This window comes from Daucus carota, chromosome 1 (assembly GCF_001625215.2).
Source record: "Daucus carota subsp. sativus chromosome 1, DH1 v3.0, whole genome shotgun sequence".
Lineage (NCBI taxonomy): Eukaryota > Viridiplantae > Streptophyta > Magnoliopsida > Apiales > Apiaceae > Daucus > Daucus carota.
The window spans coordinates 51,026,133-51,041,203 of NC_030381.2; the positions used below are offsets into that span (position 1 = coordinate 51,026,133).

Here is a 15,071-nt window from a genome sequence, read left to right on the forward strand (position 1 = left end):
TAACGGAAATTCGGCTTTCACAATTTATTATATATCTATAAATATTTTTCTGATATTAATATATGACAGTATATTATTCAATTAATTTTAAATCAAATTTTTCATATTTCATATATCTTCATATGGTATGTATTGGTTCGTGTTTGTAAAGAAATAGAACACGTTAGAGTTAAATTTCGAGTAGAATACGTTATAATTAAAAAGTAGCGTCTCCAATTATTTATATATATTTTAGACAAAAGATATTCAAAATTGTATATTTATAATTAGTTATACATTTATCTATATAAGTATTTTTTTTTAAATATTAGTATATGTTATTAATAGTGGTTTCACCTTTTTCAACTAATTATAAATTATATTTAAAAAGATATTAATATATATAAGGAGTGTTTTTAGTATATGTAACTGTTTAATAGATATCTACATGTTGTAGACTTTTAGTTTTAGAGGAGAGTACCAAACCAAAATTTTGTACGACTACAAATTATACCCATGTTGGCTTTTTATAATACTAGCTTATAGCCCGTGCAAGGCACGGGAGCTTTTTAATTATTTATAAATTGCTTAAATATATTTTAAATGGTGTGAAGAAATTTAGTTTATAAATAATAAAATAAAATTCGAAATTATAATTTGTTTGTAAGTTAGAACTGTGGTAAATACATCATCACAGCCATTAATGGCTTCAAATAAACTATTGTAATGAAACCATTCCTTTTCTCGTATGTACCCTGCCAAAGTATTAAATTCTTTCTATCAAATTTTAATATATTTTGAGTGGAATACGTTATTGCCAACTCTTATTAGATTATATTTATAAATGTATTTTATATTAGAAATATTACAGTGTGATTTAAATAGCCCGCAAGGGTTGGTTTAGCTGGTTAAAGAGAGGACATGTATCCTCATGGTCACAGGTTCGACTCCCAAAGAGATCCGAAGGGTAGCGGTTGCGGGTTCCTAGATTAAAAAAAATAAAAAAATATATAATGTGATTTAAAAAATTTATATGGTTCTAAATTAAAATTGATAAACATAATTTGTTTTTGAATTAAGAAAAGGAATCATAAACATGCAATAAGAAGGTAGAATCTATTTTGGATTAAGAAAAAGTTTTTGTATTTGCTAATCACATAAATCCGGCTTATTAATTTTAAAATATATTATAAAAAAAATTGTGACGGTGAGATTTATATGATTCTACGAATAAAACTGGGAGGAAATATTTATTTGGGATTAAAAAAATCATATACACGTGAAAGACAGAATTTGTTTTGGATTCAGAAAAAGAATTATAAATATGCAAGGTGATATCAGTTGCCTTGTAGAACAGAAGTTAATTTTCCAATCTAACGGTGCTTATTTGTTCAATATAAGATCCAACGGATGATAAGCTTTTGGACCAGAGGACCATACGACCAAATTATCTCCCTTACGCTTATTATATATAAGTATATAATAGTATAGAAATTTTGTACGACTACAAATTATACCCATGTATACCCATGTTGGCTTTTTATAGGATAGTATAGATAGTATAGATTGTGCTGAAAATGTGCCTAGAAAACAAGAAAAAAGTGGCGAACAAGTGAACAACCGAAGTTACCGAACAAGTACAACCAAACTCGCCCACGACCAACAGCTGGCACACGCATTTCTGACCGTTACCTAACATTAAATTCACATTTGCTGCGTGATGCGCGCAAATAAGTTATTTTAAAAATAAAAAATTAATCAACACATACACATATATTTTCATAAACCAACAATTTACAGGAAGTGTGACATTGTCGACTATCACAAAAACTAGTGAAAAAAGCCGCGCTTCGCGGCGGCATGATAAATTTTGATATGAATTAGAATTATAATAGGATAAAAATTATTTTGAGTCATCTTCCCATTAAACATATCACAAATAAAAAATATTATAATTGATATAAAAATTTGTTTAAGTGATCATCCTGTCAAACACAATACTAATAATAAAATTAGTTCGAACCCCCCTCCCGTCAAAGACAATATTAATCCATAATTATTATTTTTATGATAAATTAAATATTATAATTTAGATCAAAATTAGTTTGAGCCGCTCTCTTGTCAAACACAATCTATACTATACTATAATAAGCCAACATAGGTATAATTTGTAGTCGTACAAAATTTTGGTTTGGTCATCTCTTTTGTAACTACAAGTCTGTCACGTGTAAACTTCTCTTACTCTTACAATACTATACTATAATAAGCCAATATAGGTATAATTTGTAGTCGTACAAAATTTTGGTAGCCAACATAGGTATAATTTGTAGTCGTACAAAATTTTGGTTTGGTCATCTCTTTTGTAACTACAAGTCTGTCACATGTAAATTTCTCTTACTCTTACAATATTAAAGAGTTTTATACCGCTTAAATTACAAACACTTAGTACAAGATAAAAACTCCACCATTATTCTTTTAAATATAATTTATATACTATATTATAATAAACCGACATTGGTATAATTTGTAGTCATCTAAAAAATATAATCAGTTGGTAAATATAATCAAGTTAAAATACAATTCATCAATTCTAAAATACTAATAAGATGATGCTAAAATTTAAATTATAATTAATAAATTATGAATTCTATACCCGCCCGTGCTTCGCACGGGTTAAAGGCTAGTACTTATAACAAAACATTACTCCTATAATTTAGATATTACTTTGAGTCGTTTTAGTGTCAAACACAATACTAATTAAAATTATTCTAATTATGACAAAATTAGAGATTATTTTGAATTGTGTAACAAAAAAATATATTATAACATAGATAAAAATTATTTTAGCGACTTTACCGTCAAACATAATACTAATAGAAAATTTATTATTATTTGGATAAAAATTAGTTTGGGCCTCCTCCCGTGCCCGTCAAACGATATACTAATCAAGAACCATTTACATTATCATAAAATCAATATATGATACCTATTTTTTATATATTATTTTATTTGTTAATTATTTTTATTTTTTGATTCCAATTTATTAGTTAAAAATTATTATTCTTTTATAAAAATTATTTTAGCGACTTTCCCGTCAAACATAATACTAATAAAAAATTTATTATTATTTAGATAAAAATTAGTTTGGGCCGCCTCCCGTGCCCGTCAAACACAATACTAATCAAGACCCATTTACATTATCATAAAATTAATATATGATTCCTATTTTTTATATATTATTTTATTTGTTAATTTTTTTATTTTTTGATGCCTATTTATTAGTTAAGAGTTATTATTCTTTTATGGTTCTAATTTTTGTTGCTATCAGTTTTTTTAATGATTATTATCTTTACAATCCTTTATTTTCTATTCAAAATTTAAGAAAATTATAAGAGTAAATCGATAATATAAATTGTACGTATTACCTTACAAATCTTAAATATAAATTGTATTTTATCTATGATTTTGTTAGTTTGAATAAATATAATCCTATTTCTATTAGGATTACTAAATAAGAAAAGAATTGTCTTATCTTTAGAATTCAATAAGAAATACTAAATAAGAAAAGAATTGTATCATCTTTAGAATTTGATAAGAAAAGAGTTGTATTACTTTTAGAATTCTTAAACCTGATTTTTTGAATTATAACTATATTTTCTATCCGAAATTTAAGAAAAATCAGAAGACTGAATCAAACAATTCTAGAGACGTCCGCATCCTCCTTTATATATATATATATATATATATATATATTGATAGTAGGATAATTTCAAAAATACTCGTTGATATAAAAATAAGCACTTACCTGTTTATAATAAATAAAATAAAATAAGTTTTTTTTATTTGAAGAGATAAATAAAATAGGTTAATAGCGCAATACATAGTCGCACACAATATTTTTTCGGGTGTTCACGGAAACAGACTCCCTGCGCGACCTTCCTCGAAGATATACGGGGTATGTTTAGTTTGTTTGGTTTATAGTCACATCCACGTGTCTGATTCCTTGGATAAATCCATGGCTGTCTCAGCATCCAATCATCCATGTATATAAATACAGGGAAATGAGTAAAAGAGGGTGGCGCTAGGCGGAGAAATTGAGGAATCAAAATTAAGAGGTCTGGAGTCATCGCCCAAGGTACAATCATACAATTACACACACCTCTCCATATACATGTGTTCGTGTTTTCATTTGATTGCTTGTTTATTCATTATGTCATTCTAGGGTTTCAAATCGGGGATTAATTTCATAGGTTTTCTTATTTTCTTTTTTGCTTATTTGATTTACCTCATGTTTTTTGATTGTTTGCCGTATTATAATATTCCTCAAATATCGAATCAATATTGTTATATCTTGGCTACACGCTAGTAATCTGTTAATTTGAAGATGGTGTATAGGCTATAATGTGAAATTTAATCGAGTGCTGGGTGTGGCGATGAAGAGAGGTTTTAGGGCCTGCCTTTCTTTTATATTTCTTTTTCGTTAGCAATTAGGTGTAGGGCTCATCATCCAATCGGTTCGGGCCAAAACCGAACAAAAAACCGAATTGTCAATTTGTTTGGAACCGAACCTGACCGAATCTATTTTGTTGAATACTGTAAATTGATACGGGCTTCTAATGGCATTAATATCTTGGGTTAGGTCAGTTTGGTGATATAAGTTCCTAATATAGCCTTTTATATGGGATATTTTTTTTGAGTTGCCTATAGTTATTTCTTAATCTTTATTTAACATTCTTTTTGTTTACATATGAATTTGATTGTTTTTTCATCTTGTCCACATGCTTATTTCTTAAGTCTGTTTAATTATTTCTTTTGGGTATACAGGTTGACGCAGGCCTATATTCGAAAGTAATAATCTTCTCTAAGACATGGACAGACCATGCATATGGTCGGACTTCTTCCAAGACTGGGTGTTAAATTTTCAGGAACTGTGTGATTGGCGATTTCTCATTTTTGGAAACGTAGTTCCTGTTTCCTTTGTCAACTGCACTTAGTAAACTGGCTTTTAATCAGTACAGGAGGTGTGATGCATATTTCTTTTAGGTTGAGTGTTGATTCTCTAGCTCACATATACGAGTAAGCTATCTACCAATTACTTGTTATAGCATGATATACTGCTTAGCTTCATCTTATTGACATTTGTGTGTCTCAATGTTGTGGGTGCTAGTGCATTGCCGTTAAATATTGATTCAAGATGCTCCAAAAAGCGGGTTAGCAGGTACTTTTGTAAAGCCACTTTTTTCTTGTGGTTTATTATATCAATCTGTTGAAATGTTGAAGATAATGCTAACTTCTATATGATTTATCTTCTTTCCATCACAGGGCTGAATTCTGCAAATATTAGAGTCCGTTGCACTGAGTGTTTCCTAGGGCGATAACTTATTCTTCTTCTCAACAGTTACCAGTTAGAACTGCAATACACAGTCCACTGTAGATCTGGCATCAGATTGAGTACTTTATAATGAGTTTTCTGTTATCAAACCTGTGATAACTGTTGATTGTGTTCTAATCATGGAGGTTCCAGATGCTGTCTAGCATATTGAGGCATTCTCTAAACTTCTGTCAAGATGATCTGCGTTTCTATCCTCTTTGCTTTTTGTGTCTGACACTCCCTCAAGGCCATTATTTACTATATATCGAGAATGAAGTGTTGATGCCTGTCTATCAAAAGTTCTCTGCTCTATAGTTCTGTGCTCATGCCTGGAACAGGAGAGAATTGATAGTAAATTCAGATATACGAGTGTGGCTTATAGGTTACACTATATAGGATTCTTCAAGTAGTTACCTTGTAGGAACAAACCTGATTTTGTGTATTTTCTCGTACCTTCCTTTTTAATAAGAGGTTGACAGCATCTGAAGTCGCAAGAATGGAAAGGTGAGCCATGTCTTGTATTTACTTGGCGACTTTAACTTTTTGCTCTAGAATACTTATACCAACTTTGAATGATACAGGTACAATATAATTAATGAAGTTGGCAATGGAACATTTGGAAATGTCTGGCGAGCTATGAATAAGCAGACTGGTGAAGTTGTAAGTGTATATTTGGACTGAATGAACTTCTTTTAGATTGATTTGAAAGAAAGCCTTGTGGTGAAGCTGCCAGGGTATGTAATATGTACCGGTTTGTGTTTTCATTGCTTTATCCTAAAAGCTTAGTTTTAACAGGTCGCTATCAAAAAAATGAAGAGGAAATACTACTCATGGGAAGAATGTATTAATTTGAGAGAAGTCAAGGTAGCTAATTTCATTTTTTTCTTCACAGCCAGCTTTTTCATACGAGCAAATAACATAGTCTTGTTTATTGGCAGTCACTTCGGAAAATGAGCCATTCCAATATTGTGAAGCTCAAGGAAGTAATCAGAGAAAAGGATATTCTGTACTTCGTCTTTGAATACATGGTAATTCGGTTTATTCCGTTTGCTTCTTCATGACCAGTTGAGTGACTTTTAAGTTAAAGTAAGATATTTTTTTCCATGTACAGGAATGCAGTCTCTACGAACTTATGAAGGATAGAAGAAAACTCTTCTCAGAAACTGAAGTTAGAAATTGGTGCTTTCAAGTATTTCAAGGTCTTGCTTACATGCAGCAGCGTGGTTATTTTCACCGGGACCTCAAGCCAGGTTACCATTTTACTTCAGCGGGTGAACTAGATTGGGAGTGCTGGAGGCAGTTCATAGTTTTTTTTTTGAAATATGAATTAATTTCCTACCCATTTGATGTATAACACATAATAGGTTTCAAACAAATTTTATGTTAAGACTCACAATACTAAAACTGCCTCACGCATGGCAAGTCTCTCAAAGACTTGCATGAGAATGACAGTTGTGGGGGAACCTGTAAGGTATCGGTATATTTTAAACGGATAAAAGGCGTGAAGAGAGGAACAAAATGGATAAATTTTTACTAGTTCTGTAATATATTCCTCCTGGTATGACATTTTATGACAGACAAAAAGTGCTCCGTCCAAATAATAGACGAAGATAGAAAATGTACATGGCCATAATTTGAGTTTATTACCCTTGTCCTATATATTGAACAAAAATTCTATAAGTGATATGGTAATTATTTTCTTTGTTTGTAGTTGGTCTTTATCCGGTAAGCTAAATTACAGAAATTTAAATATTTGTGCACACATGCCTCTGCTGAGACTTGAACCCTCAAACTCTTAGTTCTGTTGTTACTATTGTGCTAGTGTGCTACATTTAGTGCAAGTGTGTTTGGGCTTGCTTTAGACAACTTAGATATTCCATCAGGACAGGTGAGTTGTGTTTGTAAAATTGTTGTAATATATTGGTATAGAGGGAATGTGGCGAAGTATGTTGCATTTGTAATTGTCAATGTCATTCAGATTCCAGGTGCATGTATTTTGTTCCATTTTTCTTTTTAATTGCCGGAACTTGTTTCTGACTTTCGTGGATTCTGCTTAGCTTATGTCTTTTATGAGACACTGCTTGCTTAGATAGGTAGTTATAATCTATTTTGAAATTTACGATTTTTAAATCCTTAACTGGCAGAAAATTTGCTGGTTTCTAAGGACATGATAAAAATTGCTGATTTCGGTTTAGCTCGTGAGATCAATTCCTTACCACCATATACAGAGTATGTCTCGACGCGCTGGTGAGTAAATATTTCCTAATAATGGTTCTTTCTATTGTTAACCCCTTGATCTTCTTCTTCTTTTTCCTTTTCTTCTTGGGGTGCCTGAGGTTTAAATATTTCAGGTACCGGGCACCTGAAGTTTTGCTTATGTCTCCAGCATATGGTTCTGCAGTTGGTAAGTTACAAATATAAAAGAATGTATTATCTGCTAAACTGTTATAAAAGCACATTTTTGAAGCTTTGCATTATATTTTGCCTTGCTGGACAGATATGTGGGCTATGGGTGCAATCATAGCTGAGTTGTTAACTTTGCATCCCCTTTTTCCAGGTTTAAGGTATATTCTTCTCATTTTGTATATTACTCTGCTCACACTACTTGGGTAATTAAAATTTTGTTGAAACTGTTTTGCCGACTACCATTTTCCAGCTGTAAGCCTGTAAAGGATTTTGTATTATCTATGTTGTAGAAAACAGATTACATATTAATACTTAAATAGGCACAACGGCATCGCTCACAAGAAGCTCCAAGATTACAGTAAACTTAGTAGATAACTTTGATTGCTAAATTCATCTAAAAACCACTAATACTTGTCTAAAACTCCTCGTCGAGATGGAGCATAATAATCAAGAATGCCTGATGTTATAAAGATAACTAATTTGTGATCGCCCAAAGGTTTAATGAGTATATGAGGAAGTTGTTTGCCTGCTGTCACATGACATTTTGAATAACAGATTCGATCTTTTATCTATTGAATTGACAATTGACTTCAAAATCAATAGGTTATTCATTGAACTCGATTGATGCAAACAACAGAGTGTTATGAGAACCTTAAGCTCTGATGACAAATTCGTCAGCCAAATCAACTCATATGATCATGGAACACCATATGTTCATTGTTCAGATTCTGCACTTGAACATGGTACTGAATGTTGCTTCCTACTTGTCCAGGAAACCAGATTATTACAAATAGAGTATCTGTAGTTCTGCTCTTGTCTAGCGAATAGGGGACCAGTCAGCATCAGAAAAACTACGATTATCATTTATCCATGATCTCCAGATTAAAAATGATACCCAGGGGCAAACCATACTTTTTAGACGCTGTAGAATTTAAGCAACTGCATCTCAGTCCCTTTTTTAGGAGAAGAGAAACTGGCCTACACCAGTAAGTAGTGAGGGAATATCTGGTCAAATAGCTGTAAGATTAGTTACCTACTTATCTTCTTCATTAGCCTGGATTGTCCAGAGTTTATAGTCGAAGAAAAGAAGAGAAGGTGAGAGAAGATAAACAAAAAGAAATTGCAAAAATTTTCTTTAGTTTGCTCCCTGAGTTTAGTGTAGAGAGAAAGAGAAGAAGAAAAAATTACAAGTGTGAGAGCTTCACTCCAAATCATCCCATTTTTTGAGAGAAGATTTTTTAGGGAACTCATGGATTTTTTTCTTCATATCTTAATAAAACTGAGGAGCATGATTTAGTAAGAAAAATCTAAAATTTCTTTTCAATTCTTCTCTTTTCTCTCAAATTTTAACTCGGGAACACAATGCAAGTGACTTTTCTGTTCTTGTTTCTAACCTGGAAGCCCTGTTTTCTCTCGCAAGTTGGAGATATGTTTGCTTTGAATGAGAACTATTTCCCTGATCTCAAATTGTCGTACTAGATGGGACTTGAGATTCTAGGCTTGCTGTTAGTCGTTTCCACTAAATACGGTGCCATCCGCATAGACTTCCAATTTTTTTTTCCACATTTAAACATGATGAAAGGGATCATTTTCAAATCTCTTCTTTCTAAACTTTTTTACTGCTGTGTTGAACTATCTAGACCAACCTCATGTTGACTATTTAAGCCCCTACAGTCTTTTTCAGCTTACATACCAATTTTGACCCCCGAGCTTGTAACAGGATGGTTGCTCCATTTAAATGAACTCTTTTTAGTCACCACACAAGAACGTGCCTTCAAGATTAGCTTGATGTAAGGGCGAACTTTATTTTTTTTCTTTTTCTATCAATTGGGGTGATTTTTTTTTTTCTGTCATGACTACTTGGGACAGTAATATTCTGGTTTGCGTCTGGTAAGTAATTTTTGCTTTCCTGACGACTGGGGACTGGGGACAGACATATTCTGGTTTGTTTCTGTGGTAACTGGTAACAGAATATCATTAACTATTGATATGCAGATTTCTTCTTCTCTTTCTATTATCATCTCCTTGGCATTCTAACTCAGCACGTTTTGTTTTCAATCTCTTATGCAGTGAAGCAGATGAAATCTATAAAATATGCAGTGTCATTGGCAGTCCAACAGAAATTGAATGGGCTGAAGGGATTAAACTAGCAAATGCTGTCAACTTTCAGTTTCCCAAGGTGATTTAGAATATTGCCTCCCAGTGCTGTAATGCAGGATTATCATACAGAAACTTTTATATCCAAATCATTGACAAACTCTATTACTATTTACTGGTTACCCAATGTGATTTATAGTTATTGCCTCCTTGTGCTGTAATGGGAGGTTATTATATGCACAAATCAATATATCCAAATAATTAATATATCCTTCTGTTTTCTAATGGCAGCTTGCGGGTGTTCCTCTTTCTTTACTCTTACCATCTGCTAGCAAGGACGCAATTAGCCTTATTACAGTAAGTTGTTCTTATATCTATTGTTTCATTCCTCCGTTGCTGCCTTTTTCTGATTCGACTTTGCTATATAATTTGGACTTTCGCATTGTTCTCAATATTTTGCTTTCCTTTGAAACTGTCAGTCCCTGTGTTCTTGGGATCCTTGCAAGAGGCCAACAGCCTCAGAGGCTCTTCGGCATCCTTTCTTCCAGGTAAATCTATATATTTCATTTCTCCCTTCTTAAGATAAAAATTATTATAAGCTTGCTTTTGTAGATTTGATATAACTTGCCTCTTTTGGAATTACTTCAACAGAGTTGCTATTATATTCCGCCATCCCTTCGCTTCAAACCTGCTATTGAGAGGAGTCCATCTGGTATGTCTCTATCTTCTCATTTCACTTTAAAATAGAAAGATATGCAGGGCTCTGATTTTTTTAATTTTGTTGCAGGTGGAACTAGAGGTGCTGTGGAGCACAAACACTCGAGATATTCAGGGAATATGTCATATTATAAACCACAAGGTATGTTTATATGTTATTTGAAGCACATGCATCTTCATGTAGTGTCAAAGATATATGATTACACTAAAACTTTGATAAATGAATAACCTCGTCAATTAGATAATTCTTTGGGGTCCTGACAGTGATAGGAACAATGAACTGTTAATCTTGTCAAATAAAGAATTTTGTTAAATAAATAAAATTCTCTGGTCCCATGGGTAATTTATGTCTCATGGTCTAACTATATTGTAATGTCTTCTCCCTGAGTAAAAGATAAGTGCTCTCCCTCTACTAATAGTATGGTGTAAAACAAATTATGTCTGTCCTTCATATTTTGAATAAATATAAAATTATAGCTCTTGTGAACTTGGGTAAAAGGAAGTGTTCAACATACTCCGGAATAACTATTTTGTTGTGGAAAGATACATTATACATGTATATATATTGAAAATTCGGAACATTCTCAAATTTCCTAATATCATATGACCTTCCTTTGTTATGTAAACCTGGTGTAAAGGTATACCGTTTCAGTGGTGACCCTATCTCTTGGGATGCTCTCCAGTTTTTCCTTTCTAAGTTATTTTGACTTGTATTGTTCACAATTATTCCCTGACCTGATTTGACATTCTTACAGCAGCACAGCGGAAGTTGGAAATGAATTATCAGGTAGATGGCGTCCTCAATATGTGCATTGGTTAGCCTTGACTTTATAGTAGACGCGATGGTGGATAGTTTCTCTATTTTAACTTATTTAATTATATTTTACTATGGATTTCAGGGAGCAACTAAGTATGATAAAACCTTGAAGAGCACTGCCGTGGAATCACCACCACGATACAGACCACCTCTGAGGAATAGCCCAGGTTAGTTTCTGCGTTTGAATTTTTTTCTTTCGTTTTAGTTTCCTTATCGTCTGAGGTAGCTCGCCATTATATACAGCTGAATGACCCTCTGGACCTTAAAGAATACTACTGTGTACCCATCAGCACTTGTACCGTAACCGACATCTATACTGGTATATATTGGAGGGGCAAAAACGACAATTAACCATCCGATATATACCGTTATACACCTCTGTTGCGGTACAAGGGTCAGTAAGTATATATTCCGTATCTTGAGGGCTAAAAGGTACACGGTCATAAACTTTAAGGGCTAAAAGGTCAATACGTAACAAATTTTTTCTTAGATCAATAGAGGAAGTAGAATCGTAGCATAGCACAAAATCAACTTTTTTTATTTTTTATGCATTACAACACTATAAGAGTGAGTGTTAAGGAACCCAGTAACAAAAAGTATCGTGTGAACAATCATCTTTCATGTTGCACTTGGCGTCTTTTTTTGTTGAATGTGAATTGATTGATTACAAAGCCCATCTGATTGCTTATGAAGCTGTTCACGGACAAACCAAGGTAATAATAATACTTGATCACATATACCAAGACTCGAAGACATATTATACAACGACCGACAATTTGGAGGTAGGCAATATATAAATTTAAAAAACCAGTCAAGCAATATAGGTTTCTTAGCATGCATAATTATGGCACATCTGAGAATTTTTTATGTTTAACTAATCCAAATTTAAAGAATGCTAACTCTAGGGTCATGTCATGTCTGCACCGGTTTTATTATATATTAGAAAACATTAGTGTTTCGAATTCAGAAAAACTAAACATAATGATTTGTGATATGAAAGCTATAATTATACTGAGATTACCTATTTTTCATATCTGAGATATTTTATCTCATGAGGGTTGTGTTAAAAAAGTATATAATTTTGGTGCACTATAACTAATGCAATGGTTACTACTATAGATGTGTGGTTAAGTTGGAGTTCACTTCTCTCAACTTCATTATCTGTATAATTTTATTAGAATAATAAACCTTAATTATTAATGTCTCGACCAAAAGTATTATTCTTGGTGATTAGGTTCGTTAACTCTCCTCTGGAGTATTGAGACGCATAAAAATAAGGTTGATTTTATGATAGGCTACAATTCTACTTTCTTGAAAGGTCTAATAAAGAATTATAACTTAATGACTCTTTGCCCTTGAAGTGTATAACCATGTACTTTTTATCCCCCAAGGTATGAGACGTATACCTATTGACCCTTTTACCGCAACAAAAGTGTATAACGGTATGTAATGAAAGGTTGATTGTCTTGCCCTTCCGTATAGACGGTAGTCACTGTGTAAGGGCTAAGAGGTATATAACACATACTTTGAGAACTGAAACGAACAGTTGAAACTATTGGGGCTGATAGATACACAGTAATATTCTTTAAGGGTTGTACATTAAGCTTTTGTTTTTTCTAATTAATTTTGTTTTTGTATTATTCTTTACATTTTGACTTTTGGCTTGTGCTACATATATATAATCATACGTTAAGAAACACATAATTTTGCTGCAGCTGAAAAGTCTTTCACAATTCACGCATGGAAGGCACGTGAAGTCTCTAACACGGCTGAGAAGTTGGCAAACATGACAATTGGCAAGGACAAAAAGCCTCCTAGGCAACAGATGCCACCACCAATGAAAGCTGGGGGATGGGATCCCCAGTCTGATCCATTTCTTGGCAGATCTCAGGACTTTAATCATGGACGAGCGTATAGCAGGAAAGTGGCAGGTTGAAAAGAAGCAATCCAATTGTTTTAGTGGGTGGAATGTAACACTATAACTCTACTTTCAGACTGTTTTTATTCTTGAATGTTTTGATGGCTGTCACTTTTAAATGTGTTGAAACTAAGCGTGATAGCGACTTTAAAAAGCTTCAAATGACTGTCGTAGTGTTTCAACATTTTTCCATATGTATGGTAACTTTGGTTCTTTACAGATCTTTGTTGTTTTTCTGTTTTCTTTTTCGTGTGTTCATGCTAAGAATTGTTTGACCACCCAGTGTTAAAAATAATACATACTTCCAGAAGTTTTCTAGGATGGTTGACAAGTTAATTATGTGCTCACAAGTTCAGAAAAGTTTGTTTAAGCATTTGAGTACTACTTACGAATATGTCTGGGTTCATGTATTTAGTTAATTATGTGCAATGATATTTTATTAGACAGTGTTTCTAGTTTTCATTTTGGAGAGCTAATTCTTTCGACCTAATATTAAAGTTGTTTGTGCTCTGTTAATCCTAAGGCACAAAAATCATTTAAAGCAGAAATTCCACAGTTACTAGTGTTTGGATCCAATAAAACTTGAATTAGCTTGGTGGTCTGGAGAATCTAACTAAACTGACAACTGTCAATACTAAAAGATACTTACGTATTTGAGAACAAGAACTTCATTCTAATAATCAATATACGTATATATGGAAGAACTTTTTATTTACATGAAAAATCTTGAACAACTTAGATACTTTAATAGTTTTATAAGATCTATTTATATGTAAAAGTTGAGAAGTTCAAGATAATTAATCGTAATCATTAGCTATTTCAATGGAGAATTATTTAAAATTAACAACAAATATTAGGAAAGAACTCAAGAATGTTAAAAATACCACACTTCGAATGAAAACGACTATTACAAGACCAAATTTTTACAAGCCGATATATGAAAAGTTCATATATCGACTTGTAACTAGATTTCGATGTTATTTGAACAACGCTTTATTATTTTAAACCTGAATTGAATTATAGATTTTTGTGTAAACAATGTGCATAGATTTTAATTAGTGGATTCATGATCATAAAATATTGGATAAATTATCCTCGTCAAGATGATCCAGTTGAGGCTATATTTTCGACATTGGTTCAATCGTAATTCAATAATAAAACATAATTAGATATTTTATCCTCGTGAAGATAACCTAGTTCATACTATTTTTTTATTTTTTTATTTTATATATAATTGAGAGTTAGGTTACTCTTTCAATCTTGGCTCAGTTATAATTTGGAGGAAATCATTTGAACTATATGTTAAAATTTTACTACGGTTTCATATAGTGAGAATTTTCCAATAAAAAAGATCAATCTCATCAAAATCGATACAAATGAACAAAATATTGTATATTTGTAAATGCTTTACTAAGATAAAATTAGATTACGATATCTTGATTCAATCCGGATCACATAAAAAAAATATTATGCCAAATCTATAAAATATCTAAAGTAGGTTGGATCGCGCTCAATTGAGAACCAATTCTTAAAATAGAACAACTAAGTTTCTGATGCACAACCTTATATTTTTGATAGATTTTCATGATCTAAACCTATGCAATCTAAATACTTATCTATCGGTCTCGTGTAGTGTGCACAATATCCGTAGTGTGTTCTCTCATATATTAAAAAACGGAAAATGCTTGGTGTCGTAATGTTGTGTACAAAATTTTATACGTAATGATATGTTGTGACTTGTGCGTTTTAATTGGAATGAGTCTCCT

The 15,071-nt window shown here is 32.2% G+C and overlaps 1 protein-coding gene across 2 annotated transcripts; it reads left to right on the forward strand.

Annotated features, from left to right (window-relative positions):
• The first annotated feature begins 3,956 nt into the window (after window positions 1-3,956).
• LOC108204417 (cyclin-dependent kinase F-4) lies at window positions 3,957-13,524 on the forward strand. Of its 2 annotated transcripts, XM_017373833.2 has the most exons (19): window positions 3,957-4,114; window positions 4,804-5,055; window positions 5,147-5,197; window positions 5,302-5,854; window positions 5,932-6,010; window positions 6,146-6,214; window positions 6,289-6,378; window positions 6,462-6,600; window positions 7,495-7,597; window positions 7,702-7,754; window positions 7,848-7,914; window positions 9,827-9,935; window positions 10,145-10,210; window positions 10,333-10,401; window positions 10,505-10,565; window positions 10,641-10,712; window positions 11,326-11,357; window positions 11,470-11,554; window positions 13,103-13,524. In XM_017373833.2, the coding sequence occupies exons 4-19, from the start codon at window positions 5,847-5,849 to the stop codon at window positions 13,321-13,323; spliced, it is 1,323 nt and encodes a 440-aa protein (XP_017229322.1). In that variant the 5' UTR covers window positions 3,957-4,114; window positions 4,804-5,055; window positions 5,147-5,197; window positions 5,302-5,846; the 3' UTR covers window positions 13,324-13,524. The 2 variants fall into 2 exon arrangements, with proteins under 2 accessions (XP_017229322.1, XP_017229324.1); XM_017373835.2 differs by lacking the exons at window positions 3,957-4,114; window positions 4,804-5,055; window positions 5,147-5,197 and having other exon boundaries at window positions 5,711-5,854; window positions 11,329-11,357.
• The last annotated feature ends 1,547 nt before the right edge of the window (window positions 13,525-15,071 follow it).